This window comes from Alligator sinensis, unplaced genomic scaffold, assembly GCF_000455745.1.
Source record: "Alligator sinensis unplaced genomic scaffold, ASM45574v1 scaffold59_1, whole genome shotgun sequence".
Lineage (NCBI taxonomy): Eukaryota > Metazoa > Chordata > Crocodylia > Alligatoridae > Alligator > Alligator sinensis.
In genome coordinates this window covers 1,453,858-1,476,134 of record NW_005841878.1, presented here as the reverse complement: position 1 = coordinate 1,476,134, position 22,277 = coordinate 1,453,858, and the positions used below count along the sequence as shown (strand labels likewise).

Here is a 22,277-nt window from a genome sequence, read left to right as displayed (position 1 = left end):
GATGGGGGGGGGGGGGGGGCTAGTCACTCTGAAATTCACTGTAGCCCCCCAAACGCTCCCCCTTAGTGCCTGCCCTGAGCACAGCCCCACCTCAACCCCACTGCCAGGAAGAGCCTGGTGCTGCCCCTAGCCCAGTGGCAGCCTGCCCTTGCCCTGCACGCAGATCGGGTAGGGGGGGGGGGAGAAGGAAGTGGCAGGAGCCACCCCTCCCTCCTGCACCCCAGACAAGTTACTCGTGGCATTGTCCCATGCCCTGCCCACTCTGGTTGTACAGCACCTGCCTGTCCCAGCCACACTCCCTCCTTCACCATGGGGGCTCAATCTGCACACACCCCCTCCCAACACATGCCTCCCCCCCTCAAACAGACATACTGGCTGAACATTGCTCTCCAAGCTGCTGGGCTTGTATATTGGCAATCGGATCAGTATTCGCCGATATGGCTCATTAATAATCAGCGCAAAAAATCTTTAATTGGTGCACCCCTAAAACTTAATACATGAATATTATTTTTAATTAAATTATTTTAGTACATTTTAAAATTTCACAAAGATAGTTCATTTAAAATGCTAATCAGACTTTTACTTTAAATTGTCTTTTATTTCAATAAAAGTAATTTAATTAAAAACAGAATTTTTACTTTAAAAAAATCTCTATCTACCCAAACATTAGTTTGCATTTTATGTTAACAATTGAACATTAAATAATCTACAATTCCTTTGTTATACGTACCAGCTTTAGAGAATTTAATCAAACATTCATGTAGCCATGGATTATTACTGTTGATGGCAAAAGCTCTTTTGACAGATTGCAACATTAGCAGAAACTTTCCTGGGGGGGGGGGAAGCAACAACAAACAAAAGACCAAGGTTATACAGTTTCAAATCTGTGCCATTTATATCATTACAAAGACGTCCAAAATCTTAAATCTCCTCATATATTACCCAATTATATCTATAACCTTCACATTTAGCCAAAGAAAAATCCATTTTTCTAATAAATTATACCAGTTCACACTCCACCTTTCAGAAACTTAAAAATGCTTGGAATTTTTTTTAACAAAACAATTGTGATAGAAATGTCCTCCAAAACGAAACAAACCCCAAAAACCAGCAGCCAAGTCAAAAGGACTGTCCATTATTTGAAAGTGTTAAAATAAAATTAAGTCCCTAAATCCCTTGCTTTTCTTTTCATTAGTAAATTTAATGCAGCTATTAAAAACATGAAGCCTTGTCCCAATTTTGCTTATACTTTTACTCTTTCAATCAAAATATAAAATACTATTGCAGCTCTTAGGTTCATTCTAGTTTCTCATTACCATTAGCAACACTGCACAGGTTGCTTCATTGTGCAGTGCAGTGCTTGAATGGGGTTTAATTTTTTTAATTGGCTAATTGCTGCATTGTTAAACTAGATGTAAATATTAGAAAGCATTACTAGTATTTAATTACAAATTCCTTCATCCTTACATCACTTTTTAGAATAAATTGTGTGTTGCTAAAGAAAGGTGATATGATATGTTAAGCTTTACAAAATATATGTCCACTAAGATTGGACACAATTCCTACATCTGTATGTTAGTAAATGCCTCCTCCATTTTAGGCTCCAGTTGGGTAAAAATGGGCTGAAATAAAAAAAGAGAAAAGAATTAAAACTGAATACACTTTACCTTTTCTAAAGTATATTTCAAATGCTAAAAGATGAGTGTCTATGTTATCTGCAACAAGATTCTTAAGTGGTATAAGGAACTTAATAGCTTCCTCTAATGGATTTTCTACCTGTTTTAAAGAGAAGAAAAAATTAAGGTTACAGCATAAAAGGAGGTCTGATATCACAAAAGTACGTCAAGATTTAACTTTATACAAAGAGCCATCATCCCATATTAGCAGACTGACCATTTTTTTCTGCTCTGAAAACAGAAACAAGAAGCACCTTTCATCTCACTTGTACCTACTGCAAACAAGTACGTCAATTCCTCAGCTACCTGTATGGTGTGTAAAATACTGGTGTCAAACAATCTCCATCATCATTTAAGAATTCATGATCAAGAACAGTGGGCAGGCATGTTTGGCAGGCATGCAACAGATTTACTGTGTACTCTCACCACGTGCCACTCTGATCCCTTTTTCTTAGCCAATATGCTACTCAAATTTCTGCACCCTGACCAAGGTTCTGCTCTGCTTTCTTCTTCCTGCCCTGTGCTTCATGCCTGACCAAATCCTTTGCTTTCTGCTCCCATCTGCCATAATGCTGCCTACCCTCTCCCTTGATCTGCTGTGTGCCACACACAGAGACTGCCCACACCTTGTATGGCAGGTTGGCTACCTATGATCTAGAACATACAAGCAATTAAAGCTAAGGAGTAAAGCATCAAGGTAATTGTATATATTAAACTGAACCATGAAATCTTTTAATGTTTTATAATGAAATTATGAAAGTTCTGCTTTATATGTTGGTCAGTGTGATCATTATATAACTGTTATGCCATATTATTCCAGTTAAGTGCTCTAATTTAGGTTTAGCTACCAAATAAAAATTATAATATAACCAACTTATAGTGGCAACAAGAATGAACTTTTCAACTCAAACTAAGAAAGAAATTAAAATATTCAGGTGCTCATTAACAGTGCACTTAAGCTCTAAAAATGTACTGGTTTTCAATCATGTATTCCATACTTTTTCTCCTATTCACTGCTTTGGTAAAAAGCACAAAGGGGGGGGGGGAAAAATTAAAGCCAGACATTTTGGGCACCTGATGGGCTAAAAAATTTAATTAAATTAAAAAAAAAAAATCACTACTTATGTTGTCTCTCATTGTCTCATGGTTTCCTTGTATGCCCTCTCTCCATCGGTAAGTAGTTCCCAACTCATCTTAAATTGGAAGCTCTTTGGGGGAAGACAATTTTTTTCATGCCTTAATAGTGACTACCACACTACAGTGATGGTTAATGACCAGATTCCTAGGTTCTACAGCAATATATATAATCAATAGATTATTTACAAACTTGCCAAATATAAAAATTAAACATAAAAGGTGGTGTTAAAATAGTGGGCGATGTCTTTTTTGACACTTTTTTAAAATTTAATTTGCACCCAAGGCCAAATAAGCCAAAACAAATTCCAAATCCAAATGTCCAGAACCATAAGTGGTTCACTACTGGCAAACCTTCTCTACCCGCACCTGGGGCTTCAGATGTTTCCAAAACCTTTGGCAGGCATCCTATTTGCAGGCCGAAGCCCAGAGGCTTGGCGTTTGGATGCCCCCGTTTTGCTTGACCTTAGCCATAAGACCCTTGGAGCAAGAAAGGGTCTTATGGCTCCCATTTCTATAACCTGGGTTTAATGCTGCTGCACCTCAGCAGGTACTGAACCATGCCAGAAGAGCAGTTCTCCTGCAATGCAGTTCAGGAAAACGGCTTTCTTGGACACAGATACATGGTATTTCCCCTGCCAGGTTAAGAAGCCACTATGCTTTGTCCTGAGCCTTCAAGAGGCTGAAATGCACTTTTTAAAAGTATGTCCTTTTAATGAAAGCTTGTGGATTACATGATTCTAGAAGAAGGTATTTATATCTGGTCAGGCTGGAAAGATTATCTATAAAATTCATCCTAGCTTAACTGTTTTTAAACAGACAATACTACACTTACCCTTTCCAGTTTTTCAGGAACTAGCTCTTCCTTGGGGCCACTAGTTTCCTCCTCTTCCTCATCCCTTTTTTTCTTTTGATTCTTTTGCTGCCGCTCTCTTTCTGCATGTTTTCTCTCTTCTTCAAGTTTGGCTTTCTTCTGTGCTCTTCTTTGTTTACTAAGCATCTTCTTTAGTTCTTTGGCTGAGAGGTTTTCTACAGATAAATAAAGACAGAGTATCATCTGCTTTACCTACAGAATGTGTCATTCAAGACAAATATTGGATTTGCTCACACAATGCATGGACATCACTAGACTTTTCATACAGGAAAGTGTGCTTTTGCCAAGGTTTCCAAAAGCATCCTTTTCACTCACCAGTACAATGCACATATTAATATATGGTTTAATATATTTCCAGCACAAAACCTCATGTAATCTTAATAAATACACGTCAAAGTTTGTATAAACCAAATAAAAATGAGACTCCTGAAACTTAAAACTTGTTATTTAAACCAATAATCAGCTGAAATGTGGAGTTCCAACATTTATATTATGGAATGTTATGGAATAGTTTATTCTTACAGAATGCATTTCACCCAACGATCTCAGATGGCTTTATTATAAAAGGTGGATAATACAGGGGTTTGGTTTTTTGTTTTTTTTTGAGGTTAGGCTTACTTCACCCATCAATCTTACTCAATTTCTTCCTAGTATTCTTAGTAATAACAATTACACTCCTGATAAGACCTCACCTGGAGTATTGTGCCCAGTTTTGGGCCCTACACTTCAAGAACGATGTTGATAGATTAGAGAGAGTCCAGCAGAAGGCAACTAAAATTATTAGAGGCCTGGGAAGCATAACTTTATAAGGAAAGACTGAAAAAACTAGGGTTACTTAGTCTGGAAAAGAGAAAGCCAAGAGGGGATTTGATAACAGTCTTCAAATACCTGAAGAGCCATTAAAGAAAGGACGGAGACAGATGTTTCTCTGTGGCCACAGGGGACAGGACTAGGAACAATGGCCTCAAACTACAGCAGAGGAAATTTAGGTTGGAGATTAGGAAGAGCTTCCTGACTATGAGAATGGTCAAGCATTGGAGTAGACTCATTAGAGAAGTTGTGGACTCTCCGCCCCCAGAAATTGTCAAAGACAGGCTAGACATACACTTGGCTGTAGTGTTCCTTCTAAGCTGTGTGGTGTTCGCATCCGTGCTCATGCCGCGCTGCCAGAAACACCTGCATAGCCGCGCATGCCGTGCAGCTTACAGGGAACGATACTTGGCTGGGATGGTTAGTCAGAGATGATCCCATCCTGGGTAGGGGGATAGCTAGATCAGGGATTGGCAACATTTTTGGGCAGAGTGCCAAAACCACCCGCAACCTCAACTTGTAAGATGTTGATGTGCCAAAGGCATATGGTAGGAGAGTTGCAAGGAGCCTCATCCTTGTTGTGGCAGCGCAGCCCCAGCTCCTTCCCCAGGGCAAAAGTGCCAAGCAAAATGCATGTGTATGCCATGCTCTGGCACGTGTGCTGGGAGTTGCCTACCCCTGGACTAGATGATCTACTGAGATTTCTTCCAGCCTTACTTTTCTGTGCTCCTGATTAGAAAAATCCTATATCACCATGTCCATCTTAGTGTTTGTAGCCTGTAGGTAGGTAGACATTTCTAACATTTTAGTTAAGGGCACAAACACACAAAACAAGTTACTGCAAAGTAAAATGAAGGTGGGGGTTTACAGCAGGGATGTTCACAATCTTTGCCATGCAGGCCAGATGTGGTCCTTGGGGCTCCCCACAAGTCGGGAAATTTGGCAGTGGTGGAGCAGTGACAATACCTTCCTACTGAATTCCCAAACCCAAAGTGGCTCGTTTGAGCTAGGCCACGCTCCCTTTCCCTCCTGTATTTGGGCCAGGGCTGGGCCAGCCCCTCACACTTTGGGACCAAACTGGGGTTGGGACATGCCCCCCCTTTCCCCGCCCCCCACCCCCAAGGCTGGACTGAGGCTGGGCCATGCCCCCTTACTGCTTCCCTCCTACAAGGCTGGATTGGGGCCAGGCTCCCACCTCTTCATGGCAGGATGGTGCCTGCCCCAGGTGCCAGAATCACCAGCTGGATCCAGCCTGTGATGGACCAATCACTACCCATCTGGCCTATCAAGGAACACAGTTGGGCACTGCTGGTTTAGAGCATGTAGCTTCTTCACAGTAAGTGAGTGCATACTCAAACTGCATTAAGTGTAAGCTAGCCTTTTGTGGTTTAGCATTCAATGAAAATGGAATCTCCCCTCTCTCCTTTCTAGTGCCTTCTCCATCTCTTCACCCAGCCAGCCCTAATTCTTGCCTCTGTCCTCCAGCTCCTTGTCAGTTTAGTGTCTCATTTTTTCTGAGCCCGTCTCTCCCTCCTCCAGTTCCTTCACCCTATTCCTCCACAATTCAATTGGAGAGGGATAGACTGCTGCAGGTATGCATGCTTGGGCCTAAGTTTAACCACCTTATACAGAATAAATCACCTACCTGCAGAGAAGGACCTAGAGGTTCAGTAGACCACAAACTAAACAGAAGGCAACAACGCTATTGAAACTGTCAATCACCATCCTTGATATATGCAAGACTTGGGAAGCGATTATGCCTCTACTTCCCACAGGTGGGGCCTTAGCTGGACTATTATGCCCAGTTTTGAGACCACAGTTTAAGATCTAGAGAAATTGGGGAGACTCCAAAACAACAAAAATAAGAAATTTAGAAACATGACCTAGTATATGATGGAAAGGATTCAGTCTGAGAGAGAAGCAAGTGTGCAAGAGCACTGAGAGCAGACATGATAATTTCTGAATAAGTAAAAGACGGCTGGTATATACAAGGCAAAAAGACTGGGCAAATTAAGCTGATCTTTGACCCTGAGTTGACACAGAGAACAACTGATCACCACACATACACACACAGTGATCATTTGTTCTCTGTGTCAACTCAGGGTCAAAGATCAGCTTAATTTGTTGCAAAAGTGATGAAGGCTAGGTATCTGGGGAGGAAAATACTTAACTATAAGAGTAATTGAGCGCTGGAACAGGCTATCAAGGAAGTCACTGAACCTCCATTTTTTTAATTTTCTTTTTAAAAATAAATTTGATATACTACACCAATTATTTTGGTACAGGCCTCTATTTTGCTTATCTAACAATTTAATACTATAAAAAGCTTTTGTAATAAAATGAATGCAGGACATCTTTTCAGTCATTAATCAATGTTTTAGGACAGAAAAGTCTTCTATAAATACCAACAGATAATGATTTCATATAATTTAATATTATTTAGCATTCTAAACGCTAATTGAGTAACAGACACGTTAATGTTCATTACTCTCTAGGTACCTGAATTCACTTCTTGTTCTTTGCTTTCGTTGGTTAGAGGATTATCATGTAGCTTCAAGTAGATTTCAATTGCTGACCGAGCAGCCTTAAAATAGAAGGCATGTTTCCTGAGCACATCTTCTAATCTCAAGAGGTCTACATAGGCACGAAGAGTCATCTTTCTCATGCAATATGTATGGAAGTCAAATTGATCATCTGTTATCTCAAAAAAATGCTTTAAAAAAAGAAAGAAAAATCTTCTTAAAACTTGCTTTATATTTTCTTATTATTACCATCTGTTAAAAAATAAAGTGAAGTATAGTTTACAGACAATACTGATCAAGAGCAAGATTAACAATACCTAGTACTTAGAAGAATCTAGTGCTTCAGCACATCTGTCTCTCAGGATAAACTGAAGACAAAGGCTACTTGCAGATGTTAAAAAAAAACAACACACCCAAAAACCGTGCTTTACTGGAAGAAGAAGCATGTTGCTTCAACCCAGCTCTTCAGCGTCTGTATAGATCAGGCACTTCAGTGGGGCTTTTTGGTGCTTTTATCTAAAGCTGATTCAATCAGCTATTAGATACAAGTGCCAAAAACCCCACTGAAGTGCTCGACCTATACAGACGTTGGGTGAGCCGGGTCCAACTAATGTGCTGGCTCAGTGCAGGAGTGCGAGAAGTTTAAAGTTAAAGAACTTTAATTTTTGTTTGTTTTATTTAAACATCTGCAAGCAGCCAAAGAGGAAAAAAACCAAACAAAAAAAGGAACAGTAACATTTACTGATCTTTTTTCATCATTAAAAATACTATCACATTAACTGTCATTTTTTTTAAATAAGGAAACTGCTACAATCAATCTGTGTTAATAGTTTTAGATAAAAGCACATCAGAAGTTTTGACACTGTTGGATCTTTTTCTTTTAAAAAGGGAACAAAGACTTACGGAAGCAGATAAAAATACATTACCCTAAAATTAAAAATATACTATATCCCAGTGTTTTAAAAGTGCATTAAGCCAACATCATGATTTTTACATTTGAAGATCATTTTCCTGCCAAACTGACTGAGGCAGTGGTTCTCAACTTTTTAAAGACTCAAGACATTCCACAATTACTTTTCAGAATTTAGTGGCACTGCATTTAAAAACCAATTTATTTCTTACAGTGCTTACCTTATTGCACTCCATGGCACCCTTAAAAGGATCTCACAGGGTGGGCAGCAGCAGGCAAGGGATTAGGGAGCTTACGGTTGAGTCTTTAGACCCCCAAAGGAGGCAGGTGTCCCTGCAGGGGATGGAAGGGGGTGACAGTGGCCACTGGGTGCAGAGGCTGGTGCCAGATGAGGGCAGCAGGAGCAGGACCTTCCCCATGTCCTGCTTTTTCCACAATCTGCCCCCAGTCTGTAGCTGAAGAGGTGAGAGAAAGGCCCCTTGCTGGCTACAGCTCCAGGGGCTTGAATGCTGGATCATTCCCTGCAGCGCCTTCCACCAGCTCTAAGAATGTGGGATGAGGACAAGAAGGAGCAAAGCTGAAAGAAAGCAGCCCCACACATGCCAGCCTATGGCAGACTATGCTGCATGGAGCATGGGAGCAGTCAGCACAAGGGTTGCCGGATGGGGGTGGGGGCAGCAGAAGATTGCACTTTTCAGTATAGTTTATTCCCTTACTCCTAGAGGTGGTGAGGGGCTGCATGACATGCTGCTGTGGTGCGGGGAGGCAGGTGCCGAGTCCCACACTAATGGAGGAGCCGGCCAGCACTTGCAACCTCTCACAAGCATCAGGCACTACAGCACCCCTCAAACAATCTTGCAGAACCCTGGCAGAGAACCACTGGATTAAAGCAATGAATATTTGCATGAAGACTTTTATGCAGGGGAAAAAACCAAACCAAACAAAAAAAGACAACTCAAATCTTTTTAGCAACTTACCCTTTCCACTTCGTGACATTTTTTCAAGGCATCCCCATATTTCCCTAATCTCTGATAAGCGGTTGCACATTCAGTCTGGAACCACATACATTGCATCTCATTGAGATTTTCCATAGCAGATGTTCCTTCCTGAAATGAGTAAGTTTAGACTGTAGATACCAGCAGCTCCTGCTTGCCCCTAACTAACACAGGGCAACTATGAGCATAGGACTTTTGGTAAGAATAACCAGTCATCCATGAACACAAGATGAAACAGTCAATATCTGCTAATGGTCACTGATTTAATAGTTACACGAGTTCTCAAAAGAAAAAAATCATTCTTATTACAACACAATACAGTACAGTACAATAACTACTCTTTTCTGTAGCTTCTAGCTGTTACTCTATATTCCCCAAGCCAAACTGGTACAGAATCAAATGCTTGAAAAACCTGCTTAACCTTTAAGCAAAGTTACGTCTCAGCTTTCTTGAATTCACAGATAGCAGACACTGGTGCTACAAAGAACAGTCCTGGGTTAAAGTCCACTTCCTGGCTGCAGATGGAAACTATGGGGCAGTTTTTTGAACTGGGGTAACAGACTTGCATGGACTCTTGTGGTGAGTTTGTGTTTCTGTGGATGTGCCTCAATTGGAACTTCAAAGAAGTTCTTTAGTTTGTGCAAGGAATTCTAAGGCCAGGTAGTTGGAATAGGACATGCTGAATCAAGTTTCCTTCCCTTGTCCTCCTTCAAGTTTCAGTATGGTTAGAAAACTTGTAATGCATCACCTAAGGTTCTAGGACACTTGCTGATTGTTTGCATATGCCAGGAAGAAATGTTTTGTCCTTTCGATGCATTACTGACTTCCACTCTTTTTCCCTTTCTCCTAAAGCATCAGTTAGTGGCCACAGGTGGCTCCAATGGAAACATCGATGACTGGGAACATGTCCCCATTGGGACTGAGAAACCACTCAGGTAGGTGCCTGGACAGCATCATATTTAGAACCAGAAAAGAATTTCTCCCAGACCAGACTGGCAAGAACGACTTGAGGGTTTCTGCCTTCCTCTAATGTGAGGCATGACCCATTTCTTAGGATTAGTTAGGCCAGTGGTTTTCAACCTTTTTAGACTTGAGGCACCTCCCTGCCCCACCCAACAGACCCAAGACACCTTCCTGAAAATGCCAGCTCAGTTCTCTCTCAATTTTTGACAATACAAACAGAATAAATCAATTCTTCTGTTGCAAAAGACTACAGCAAGTTAGTAGATTATTAACACTATGAATTCTTATTTGAAATCTCTGGGTTTATCATCTTGTGAATCATCTGTGCACACCTAACAGTTCTAACACTGTGTGTGTGTTTCATTCACCAGAGTGAATGAAAACATCAGTACAGATCTAACTATATATTATCTGCTTCTCATAAATAAGATTATATACCAGAAAAAAAATTGAGTTCAATGTCTTCTGATATTCCTGATAAAACATCTTGGTTTTCACATTATACAAATCTATTGTAATCAGATCAATTTATACAAAATCTAAGTAGGCCATTAAATCAAATTAAATTAAGATTAGCTCCCTCATACCCCATATAGGAAAATTCTCTCTGTGTGTGAATTAGCAAGATACACTGTTAGTATCAACAAATTCTAGAGCTCAACTTCAAGGAAAGAACTAGACAAAAATGTTTTTTTCACATTTAATAAATCAATTTTCTTATAAAATGCTACCCATCTCCTCTTTAATGCAATAATTCCTACCCTTGTGAACTTGGAACACATCTCCTCAGCATCTTTCACCATATTAGCTCGTAGCATGTACTTTGCACATTTGGAGTTGATAAATCTGTCTGCTGTATCCAGAGACTGTGCCTCATCCATCCATTTGGCAGCTTCTTTGAGATTTCCTACATGCTATTATGGAAAAAGAAGAAACATTTAAGCTTCAGTACTAAACAAACATTTGATTAACTAAAGAACTTTATAAATGTTTGTGCCAGTAACTATAAGTACCTTGGAAATCCTAAGCTAGTTTTTAACTTAACATTCTCTGGACTTTCCCAAACAGTGATGTGTCATCTTAAATTATAAGAATTTACTCCAGAGTCAAAAAAACTTGGAAAAAGAATGAGTTTAGATTTTCTTTATGCTGACAAGAGAGTGCCCCAAAAACATAATAAACAAATCACAACCCAGACCACCACATTATACAATTCTATGAAACAGTTTCAATTGATTAGGGCACTTTCACAGCCTATAATTTAACATACTTAAGTCAACTTTTTACCTTGTAAATTTTTGCTTTTAAATAGAACAGTTCTATTAATGTTGGAGTGCTTGCAATTGCAGCATTAATGTAATCCAAGGCCAATGAACACTGGCCAAGTTTGTCAAAGTGCTGTGCCAGGAAATACCGAACCCAAAGCAGTGTCGTTGGGGGCTCTCTCTCTCCATTTTCTGTAACAAAACAGATATAGAATTACAGTAACCAATAGGGTTGAAAACTTCATTTGAAAAAAAATACACAAACGAAACTTAGCAAAAATTGGCTAAATTTGTCAAGTTGTTGTTTTTGTTTACAAAAACAAGACCTGTAATTATTTTCTGGTAAAAAGCAGCAGCACTCCAACAATTATCGATAACTGTTATCACACAGATTAGTAAGTGAAAGACAATTTTAAGACGCGTACTGAAACTTACCATAAGGACTAAAAAGGTCACAGGTTTTCAGAGAGGCTTCATATCCAGTAACAAGTTCTTGGACTGTAGAAACCTAAATATGAAAAATAAAAATTAAGAGATTGGCTTTGAAGCATCATAAATGTTGGAAATGGGATGACAAAGCACATATTTTCAGTTAGAGTACATCACCTAAAATAAACTGAAGGAGGAAGCTAAAAGCCTTAATAGAAACAAGATACTGGTTGTGTCACTTTTAGGTTTAAAAAAAAAAAAAAAATCTAAAAAAAAAAGAACTTCAGAAAATTTTCCTTTTCACTTTAAACAAGATCTCTCCTGCTCATCCATTTAGATCAGAGGTCGGTAACCTTATACCACTGCAGGCTTCTGCTTGTGACCTAGCCCCCACCACAGGTTGTACCCCCCCCAGTAGTCAACAGATACTGTGAAGGGAATAGATAGAAATGGGCAGGAGCTAGGATCTCAGGCAGGGGTGGGCAAAATATGGCCCATAGGCTGGATCCGGCCTGCCAAGGTTGGGCAAAATAGGGCCCAGGGTGCGTCCCTCAGCCCTGCCTGGTGCAAGCATGGGGGGCAGCACAGGCTGTGGTGTGCACAGCCAGTCCCACTGTCTCCCGGCACACAGTGGGGCTGGGGTGGCATGGCAGCCAGACTTCACTTCCGAGCAGAGGTGGCTCCTTCCAGCTGCTGCTGCGTCACCGCCCTCGCTGGACCCAGCCCTGCTGCCCCGCCACTCCAGCCCATCTACCCCACACCATGTGGGAGGACAGGGTCTCCAGGGAGACCAGCCCAGGACCTTCATGGGTAGGGTATACTCAGCTTGGTGGATGAGATGGGGCCACAAGCGGGTGGGGAGCAGCATCCAGAAGCAGGATGATCAGGCGTGGCCGGGACTGGGATCACAGGGTGGTGACATTGTGGGGCCAAGGGCTTGCAGCAGAGCCGCAATCTGTTCCCTGTGTCCCTGCCTATGGAAACAGCACCCATTGCAGGGATGTGTGGTCAGCAGATCATGGCTCTGCCCTGGGCTCCAGCCCCATACTATCACCACCCTGTGATCCTGGCCCTCTCCCACTCTGTTCCCTGTCCACCTACAGCCCCAACCCATCCACCTGGCCAAGCATGCTCTTCCTGTGGGGGTCCCAGGCCAGTCTCCACAGAGACCCTGGGGCCAGGGCCCAAGGCAGAGCCACTTAGGGAGTTTTGGTGAGCTGCTGTGGGCTGGAGGAACAGGAGGTAGCTGACGCAGCACGGTACACCAGGGGTACTTTCTTCACCAAAACTCTGAGCAGCCCTCCAGCCCAAGTAAGTGCCTACCCCTGATCTTGGGGATGCCTCCTGTGATGCAGCAGAGAGAATAAACTGAGCACAAAAAGCAACAGGACCCTAGAGATCCCCTCTTTTGCTATGGCTGAAGTGTGCTGCTGATTTCCTGAGCTGCAGCAAGCTGGTTTCAGTCTCTTCAAGGGCTGGATCCAGCCCAGGGGCCATAGGTTGCTGACCTCGCAATTTAGATATTTTTTCCTAGGTACTTATTCTTGCAAACGCCAAGGGAAAAAATAAATGTATTTGATCGGTAAGCCTCCCATGACCTGATTAAATATTATTTTGAGGTAGCTCAATTTTTTAATAGTAACCTTAAGACAACTCAGAGATTTAGAGAGGGTTAAGCATGTGCATCCCATAACTAAGTAAAAAGGAGTCATATCTGGCTGACTGAGTTCCTGTGAAATTAATATTTTAACGCTACTACAACTATGATATTATTAAAGAAGTCAGGATTCCTAGAACCTCAGATATATACCCTTTCATGTTTTCAATTAAAGAAAAGTTAACTGTAGCGTCAGCAAGTACCTATGCGTGACAGAAGCATATGCTGATTCTGCTCTGCACCAGACAGCACTAATCAAATGGTGCAACATACCTTCTGAACGTTCTAAAATACAAAAGATAATCCAATTGGGCTAAAAGTACCTATCATAACTAAGATTTAAAGCGTGTCTTTTCAAAGGCAAGTAGCCAACTTCTCAAAAAATCCAAAGAAAGAAAGAAGAAAAATGAAAACTGCATCTAAAAATACACTGCATGCTCAAACCACTTAAAAATGATTGCTGAATATAGCAATTATGAAAGGTCAGACTTAGAGATGTTACATTATTGCATTAGCTGTTCATTGCTAAATTGGTGCAAGTAAAAAGGGTTTCCTATCTATGATCCAGGTCCTATATAAAACAACATTAATCCAAAGGTAAAAAAAGAATTAACTAATGTGAATACTCTGCAAAGTTAGCCAGTGTATCAATTTGAAAGATTTAACTTTAAAAGCAGAACAGGAAAAACTGAAGGTTTACCTAGAACAGGGGTTGGCAAAAAATTGAGCTGCAGGCCAAGTCCAGCCTGTGAAGAGGTTTTTATTCAGCTTGCTGTTAATCAGTGGGTGATAAGGTCAAGGCCCACAGCACCTAGGCCCAGCACCATGTGGCAGAGGCTACTGGCAGCTCAGCAGAAGCAGAGGGGAGGGGAGGGTACAGACAGCTGGATCAGCACCACCAGAAGGACTGGGAAGAGGCAGGCTGTGGATGGAGCAATGAGAAAGGGCGGCTGGCAGGTGCTGCGCCCATTAAGAATGGCACCTGGGCATCAGGTCAACCCAACACATGGCTTTACTTTTAAAAAAAATGGACATGTCAAATCTCATTCATTTTAGCAGGGGAATGCCAGCCCAACATAGAACTGTGCTCTGTTAATATGACCTCCTGTTAGTGAAAAGTTGTCAACCCCTGCTGTAGAAGAGCAAACAGGAATGAATTCCGAAGGATACATCTTGGCTTCAAGGGAAAGTGAATGTCCTGGAAATCTGAACCGGCTTTAAGTTTATGTCCTTAAATATATTTTGTTAACTACAATTTAGATAGAAAAATCTGAGTCTCTTTGACTTCATATATAGGTGTTTTCAAAATTGAGTTACTATTACCATTGTAATGATGTTTAAGACTACAATATTTCTGAGGAATACCAAAGAGTGAGCGATTCACTCTGTGATCCAATTCACTGCAGTTAGTGCCATGCTATTAATATGCCCAGATGGCTTTTGAATGCATTTTTATAAATTTAAAAAACACACTTCCCAAAATCACAGATTCCCACTGCCATACTCCTGGAAGAGCTTAAAAAGGAAGCAGAAGAGCATAATTTCCTGTGTCAACAGTACTCAGTTTTATTGGTCAAAAAGGAGGGCTAAATCCAGAATGGAAGGTCTTCCAATGATAATGTTCTGCCATCAGTCCCTACAGAGCTTAAATTCTATACACTATAACCAGTGATTCTCAACCAAGGTGCCAGGACACCCTGGGGGGCCACCAGATCTTTTGAAGGGTGCCATGAGGTGTTAGAAGATAAGCAGATAAACTAAGCAGAGAAGCACAGGCTCAGGCTTGTCCCTGACTGGATGATCCTCCATTCCTGCTGCCAGGCCCCTCTGCAAGGAAACAAGCACAGTAATCTATAATTTAGTTTTTGATTTTGGATGCCACTCAATTCAAAAGTGTTAGGGAAGGGTGCCTTAAGTCCAGAAAGGCTGAGAGCCACTACTCTAGGCAGAATTTATCTTGTTTCCTGCAACAAGTAGCTTTTAAAGTAAATAATACTTAAACCAACCCACACTTCTTAAGTCAGTACCTATACCTTGGATTGCAGGTGGAGGCAATTAAGACTTCTGACAGGCATAAAACGTTCTACATAGCTACCAGTTAAGAAGGCTATCATATTTTATACTAATAGAAGCTTTGAATCCACAAAAGACTGGGCCAACCACCTCCCTACTTTCTAATGCATCTGCTTCTCTGCAATTTGTGTTTTGTTTTCTTATTTACCCTAATCAAGGATCAAAATACATGTGGTTCAATTTTTATCCCCAAACCATTCCAATTATATGACAGTAAACCTTCTACCAGACTTTCACTGTATATTTGAGAAACACAAGCTGAAGCTGGAATGCATATATCTTTTAAAGTTATTTACTGAAAATTAATGTCTTAAAAGACACTCAAACTGAGGCTTTTGATTACTTCCTTCTTGCACGTATACAACTCTTCCTTGGTAGAAAGAGGTTACTAAAACTATTTTTCCACCTGTAGTAAGAAGTACTATAGGGCAATTACACACTTCTCTTGATATAGCTAAACTGACTGGATCACTAGGGATATTTTAAGTGCCAAGCAAGAATGGGGTCTGCCTGTGCTAGTCACTGAACAGAGAAGCAGACAAATAATCTCTGCTCACAAAATGGAACAACATGGATAAAAGCCATGGAGTGGGGTGGAGATTGCAAACAGAGTAAACAATGGGCATACTGTAAACGATGTGATAGTTCCACAACACTGAAAAGTCAATACAATTTCTTTTCCTTGGGCAACTTTACCTAAGAAATGATGAGCTAAATGTGACGGAGGAGAAAAGGTGGTGAGGACAAAAAAGGGAAGGGAAGGCAGGTTTGAAATAAAGAGTCTCAGGGTGAGAGAGAAGAGGAACACGAAAGGTTTATCGCAAACAGCCAATCAAGAAAAGGGAGAGAGAACGAAATGCATCTTTTAGGGTGAAGCTATCCAATTTTATAGCAAGTTAAACCACTGAGTAGTTATTACTGATGAATTATAAGTTACTATTATGCCTGGCATTACAATGGTTGGTCAAAATATGTTATGCTAAACCTGTTTCAGCAGCCTAATCCCAAGCTGACTAATATCATAAAGGGAAACAAATTCTAAAATACTTTCACAGTATAAAAATACCTTGTGAATTTTTCTGCTGGTCAGCCATAATAAGCTACGTATGGTACTGGGGGTGCTCTTTCTGCACCATGCCACAGTTGGCATCTGGGACTGTGGTGGAGGGAGAGTTCTCCATGCACCGCAGTCACAGTCAGGTAGTGGGAGAAGCAGAGGTGGTGGCCAGAGCTCAGTGCTTGACCACCCCATAACCTGAGTTGGGCCATACTGGCAGAATGCCAGAAAACATTTTTGACTCCTGCCCTACCCCATTCTGGATCAACAGATCTGAAAGTCAAGCTGAGGCTTTGGGGTAGAAACAATATACTGAGGAACCAGAATTGCCTCAGCAGGCTAGTGCTATTAAGATGAGTTTGACTAAGTTTTATGAAGTTTGTAGAGAGCTCCGGTTCAGAGGGATCAGAGGAAGCAGAAACTCACCCCTCTACCCACACACCATCAGGGTTATGTCCTCCCTTGCAATTATATGCAGGATATTTCTCTTACTGCAAGACTTACAATACTAGGGAGTTCCAGGATGACTAGTACTGTCCAGGCTGACACTACCGTGCCCTGCAGTGGGCTAGGACAATGTCCTTTTTTGGACAGCTCTGAAAAATCTGGTGAAAGCAGGACTGTAGGACTGGCCAAAGGAGTAATGAATTGCTCTGAGGCCCTTCTAAGTGAAAAGAGTATTGTTTAAAGGTAAAAATGTATCCTCCAAAAGGAAGCAAGTCCCATGCACACCCCAAAAATCACATGTGAACTGCAGGCTCATGGAGTACACCTATGTCTAAATAAATCTAATCACAATGATTCCTTGTTTCTTGTCAGAAATAATTCCAAAACTGAATCATTTTTCTCCACTAGCCTCATCAGAAACATTGGAACTGAATTAGCACAGAAATATTCTCCCTCCTCCTCCCCCAAACAGAACCTCATTATTTCTTGTCCTCCTCACATGAAATCAGGTCAGGACGGTTGTAGCTGGAGTTTGCCAGACTAGTTTAGCAGGGTCCATTGTTGCTCTTCTTATGTGGCAAAGGTGGCACTACCTACCATAAGTGGAATCAAAGATATTTACTAGCTTGTGGGTCTGTTTCTGACCTCCTTCATAGAGGAACTGAAGAACAGTTGTGATTTCTTTGAATAGATCTAGAAACCTCTTGAGATCATCTAGCTAAAGCAGGGGTTTTTCAACCTTTTTAGTAAGTGTACCCCCCATAGCTGACACAGAGCAGGAGGGTGGCACATGGCCAGACGCGGAGCAGTGGGGGGAGGGGTGGCGTGCAGCCAGACATGGAATGGGCCGGGGGGTGGTGGCACACAGTCAGGTGCGGAGCAGCGATGGCCACCATGGGCAAACTTCCTCTCCCCCCTGCATCCAGCTGGCACCTGCATGGCCCACAGAGAGGTACCACTGCCCTTGCCCCGCTCCTGCCCCCCGGTCCTGCTCCTGGGAGGCGGTGACGCTCTGCCGCAGCCAACCTGCGCGTACTCCCTAGGAAGGCCCTCCCAACTTGTACCCCCGGTTGACAACCCCTAAGCTAAAGTGTGCCAGAGGGAACGACTGCTTTATCCAGAGAGTAGATGGAGTAGAACCCCTCATACCTGCGAGCCAGAGCACAGCTTCAGACAACTGCAAGTTCTAAGGATAAAGTTACACAGTGGAAACCTGAAAGTACCTCCCAGTAGATCTTCCATTGCAACGCCACACCTTGGATGTTTATTCCCCTCCCCTCTATCACCTCACATTTCAAAATTCTCCAATCTGGCAGAACTCTTTCAGTTTTTCTACCTAACAATCTGAGGAATGCTAATACAAGACGGCAGTCAAGAACCAGTGGTGTAAAAGAAACAAGACACACGGCATGCAAATGTTTTCTTAAGAAGTCACATTCTACTTGAAACAATTATGTACTAGTTTTCACCACAAATTTCATGCCTCTTGCTTAGGAAGCTTCTGTCACAGTCTGTTGTACTATTCCTGGAAAATAAATCCATAAACATAATGGATTTGTTTTTTTAAGTTATTTTCAATATAAGAGGCCTTCCACCCTCTGAAGTCCAGCGTATCAAACAGAAAGCCTGTGAAGGTAGGGTATCTGGCCTGCCATCTTCCAGGGCTGGAATGAAGGAGTGGGGGTAGGAATTGCCCGTTTGTGGGGTTTGCATCCACTTGTCAGCTTTAGACTGCTGTAGGGGGAGGTGCCTGCATGGCACCTACCGCCACCTCTTAATTTACCATTCCCCACTGTTGGTGGTTGTATGGTAGGGCTGCGCAAAGCTTTGGTAGCCAATTTGATTCGGAGGAGATTTGGCTCAATTCAGAGACCAAATCTCTAAATCCGAATTGCGCATTTGGAGCAGGGGCTATGCCCTGCTGCCGCTTGCCCCCTTCTGCCCAGAGTGAGCCTCACCTGCATCCCGCCCCCCCGCTGGGCAAGCCCCTGCTCCAAGCGCTGCTGTACCTGCACCCCCTCGCCCCATGCCCCCCACCCCGGCTGGGCAGCTTATCCCAGCCCCAATCCCTCCCTCCACCCACCACAACAAACTTTCCAACTGGAGGCAGCTGTGTCCAGTGTGGTGAGGACTGCTGCCTGTTTAGTTTATGGCCAAATCTCTGAAGTGGTGCTGAATCTTCGGATCTGATTCGGCTGAATCGAATCAGGACAGTGATTTGAATCTCCAAATCAAATCACTGTCCCTCCGAATTGGTTGAATGAGAATCTGAAGCAAATACTGGCCACTTCGCATGGGCCTCCTCCCATGTGGGGAGGAGAGGAAGAGGGTAGGGCAATAATCAGTGATAGGGGTCAGTGGTGGCAGCTGCAGTAGGAAGGACCCCGACACCTCCTTCTGAAGCAATCTGGGGATGAGAAGATACCAAACCATGTTAACTCTTTGACTGCTGGCTGGGGAAGGGCAGTGGGAGGTACAGACCCACCGCCATAATTAGGTTCGATACCCCTGCTCTACTAAGCATGTGGTTGACAACAAGGGGCAGCAAACACAAGGGGCAGTAAAAGGTAAAGTTATACTCAAATTAAGTATCTATTTTACAACTTAATGGGTAAACAAAAAGAAGGGAATACAGATATATCACTTTCCACATTTTTCCTAGTGAACATCTTTTCTCAGTTTCTTTGCGCCTTATGCCGACTCCTGATCTGCTGCTATGAGAAATTTTCTTGGTTATATAATGAGTTGTTTGTAATCAATAATTCTTATTTTTATAAAGTGACAACATATTCGAGCAGATGCAGATATTCCTATAAAATAAGTACAAAAATATTTTAGGGTAGACAAAACCACTCATGGAGCACATAATCTGAAATAAATTTGATGGATGACCTCCTCCTCCCCTCCATCTAAACAGGAATTTAATTTTCAAGCCTAATGAAAATGTCAACGTTACAAGAAAAATCACATCGCAAATGGTGTTAGTGGAAACATCCAACTTAGGTGCCTACCCTGTGTGATGAGTTGGTCATTCCTTTAATAGAAAAAATAATATTTGCTGGAAAAATCAGGAAGCAGGTCCCTCAAGGAATCCATTTCTAAGCACTTGGAGAAGACGTTGATTAGGAAAAGTCAGCATGGATTCACCAGGGGCAAGGCATACCTCACTAACCTGATTGCCTTCTATAATGAGATGATCGTCTCTGGATGTAGAGACCAGTGGATGTGGTATACTTTGAATTTAGCAAGGTTTTTGATACAGTTTCTGACAACATTATTGAAGGAAAGCTAAGGAAGTATGGGTTGGATGAACAGACTGTAAGGTGGAGAAAAAACTGGCTGGATCATTGGGCTCAGAAGGTAGTAGTTAATGACTTGACATCTAGTTGACAACTGGAGTGGACTCTCAGAGAGGAGTGCCCCAGGCATCAGTCCTGGGGCCAGTTCTGTTTAGTATCTTCATCAATGACCTTAAAGATGGGATGGAGTGAATCCTCAGCAAGTTTGAAGATGACACCAAGTTGAGGGGAATAGCAGATACGTTGGAGGGTAGGGTTAGGATCCAGAGAGATCTAGACAAATTAGAGGATTGGACCAAAAGAAATCTCTTGCAGTTCAATAACGGCAAGTGCAAAGTCCGGCACTTAGAATTAAAAAAATTCGGTGCAGGCTAGAGACTGACTGGCTAGGTAGCAGCTCTGGAGAAAGGACCTGGGAGTTAGTGGACAATAAGCTGAATGAGCCAAAAGTGTGGCCTGGCTGCCAAGAAGGCTAACAGCATACTAGGCTGCATTAGTAGAAGTGTTGCCAGCAGATCAAGAGAAGTGATTGTTTTCCTGTATTCAGCACTCGTGAGGCCGCATCTGGAGTAGTGTGTTCAGTTTTGGGCTCCCCACTACAAAAAGGATGTGAACAAACTGGAGAGAGTCCAGTGGAGGGCAACAAAAATGGTGAGGGGGTTTGGGGACATGACTTATGAGGACAGGCTGAGGGAACTGGGCTTATTTAGTCTAGAGAAGAGAAGAGAAGACAAGACTGAGAGGGGATTTAATAGCAGCCTTCAACTACCTGAAGGATGGGTCCAAAAAGGATGGAGCTAGACTGTTCTTAGTGCTGGCAGATGACAGAACAAGGAGCAATGGTCTCAAGTGGCAGCAAGGGAAGTTTAGGTTAGATATTAGGAAAAACTCTCTCACTCAGAGGGTAGTAAAACACTGAAACATGTTACCCAAAGAAGTGGTGGACTTTCCATCCTTGGAGGTTTTTAAGACCCAGCTAGAGAAAGCCTTGGCTGGGATGATCTAATTGGGGCTGGTCCTGCTTTGAGCAGGGGGTTGGATTAGATGACCTCCTGAGGTCCCTTCCGACCCTAATTTTCTATGATTTCTAATATTGACATTTTTGAGCCCTATGTACACTGCGCCAGTTTTAACCACATTGACACTGTTAATTCTGAATACCGTTTGTTCTTACACAATACGATAGTTAAGATAACTGTGCCTACCAATGTTGAGTACTACCTACAGGGTTTAATCAGCTGGCATAGTATGAACTGCTTCTAGATGTTCTGCAATGCAGAATAGACAACTTACTACAGCCAACTGGCTCATCCAATCACTTTCTCTCAAGTCCATATGTAGGAAAACAATCTAAACAAATCTGTCCTACATGTTGCAGCTGGTCATCTACGTGCCTGTCTTAAAGGTAAATCCATTCCTCGGTAAGCCTTTTTACGAAGCTTTCTTGTGCTGTGTAAACTAGGAAGTGCTAGACTACAGCAAGTACTAAAACAGGCAAACCTCATAAGGACACATATTAATGGTAAACTTGCACATAATTACAAGCAATTCTATTAAAAGTAACAGACAGAGTCCTATGAGTTGGAAGTACTGTGGAAAAAAGTTTTTAGAGTAGACACGGTCTCTACTCCACTTCAGCTCTAAAGCAAATATCTATGATAATCTGTAGCAACTATAATCCACAGATAGTAATCTCAAAACAAATGCCAAACATGCCTGGTCTAATAATATATAGTCAGAACTAGTAACTTGAGAAGTCAGGCTTACCAGTAATATTGATCATTCACAGAATCCAGCAAAAATAGCTTTAGGACGACAGGTATGAATTTCTGTTTACACTTATTGGATTTCTGCAGTGTCTCTGTTGGATTATGATGGTATTTGGTATAAGTGTATATATGGACCATATTATTAAGGAAATCTAGGACACTGTGTTTCAAGTGAAAATGGAGGGGCATGGTGTGCCAGGCAGCACTGCTGCTGTTATACAGGAGCAAGGCAGATGGACTGGAGCAGTGCCCAGCCCAACTCTGCCTCCAGCTGCTGGTCAGGAGCTGCTGGGCCCAGCTGCTAAACTGATTAAACCCTGTAGGTGACTGTGTCACCTGCTCCAGTCCACACAACTTGCTCCTGCACAGCAGCGGTACCTGCCAGGCACACCATGCC

General features: G+C 42.2%; 1 protein-coding gene across 1 annotated transcript in view; it reads right to left on the bottom strand.

The window, feature by feature from the left end:
* Positions 1–22,277, bottom strand: part of NAA16 (N(alpha)-acetyltransferase 16, NatA auxiliary subunit) — a 73,302-nt gene that overhangs the window by 6,209 nt on the left and 44,816 nt on the right. Inside the window, exons 10-17 of the mRNA XM_025196148.1 lie at positions 11,585–11,657; positions 11,172–11,341; positions 10,646–10,798; positions 8,904–9,032; positions 6,994–7,207; positions 3,646–3,839; positions 1,668–1,776; positions 731–829 (exon numbers count right to left, since the gene is read on the bottom strand). Coding sequence (XP_025051933.1) covers positions 731–829; positions 1,668–1,776; positions 3,646–3,839; positions 6,994–7,207; positions 8,904–9,032; positions 10,646–10,798; positions 11,172–11,341; positions 11,585–11,657 — 1,141 coding nt within the window. The remainder of the gene's footprint in view (positions 1–730; positions 830–1,667; positions 1,777–3,645; positions 3,840–6,993; positions 7,208–8,903; positions 9,033–10,645; positions 10,799–11,171; positions 11,342–11,584; positions 11,658–22,277) is intronic.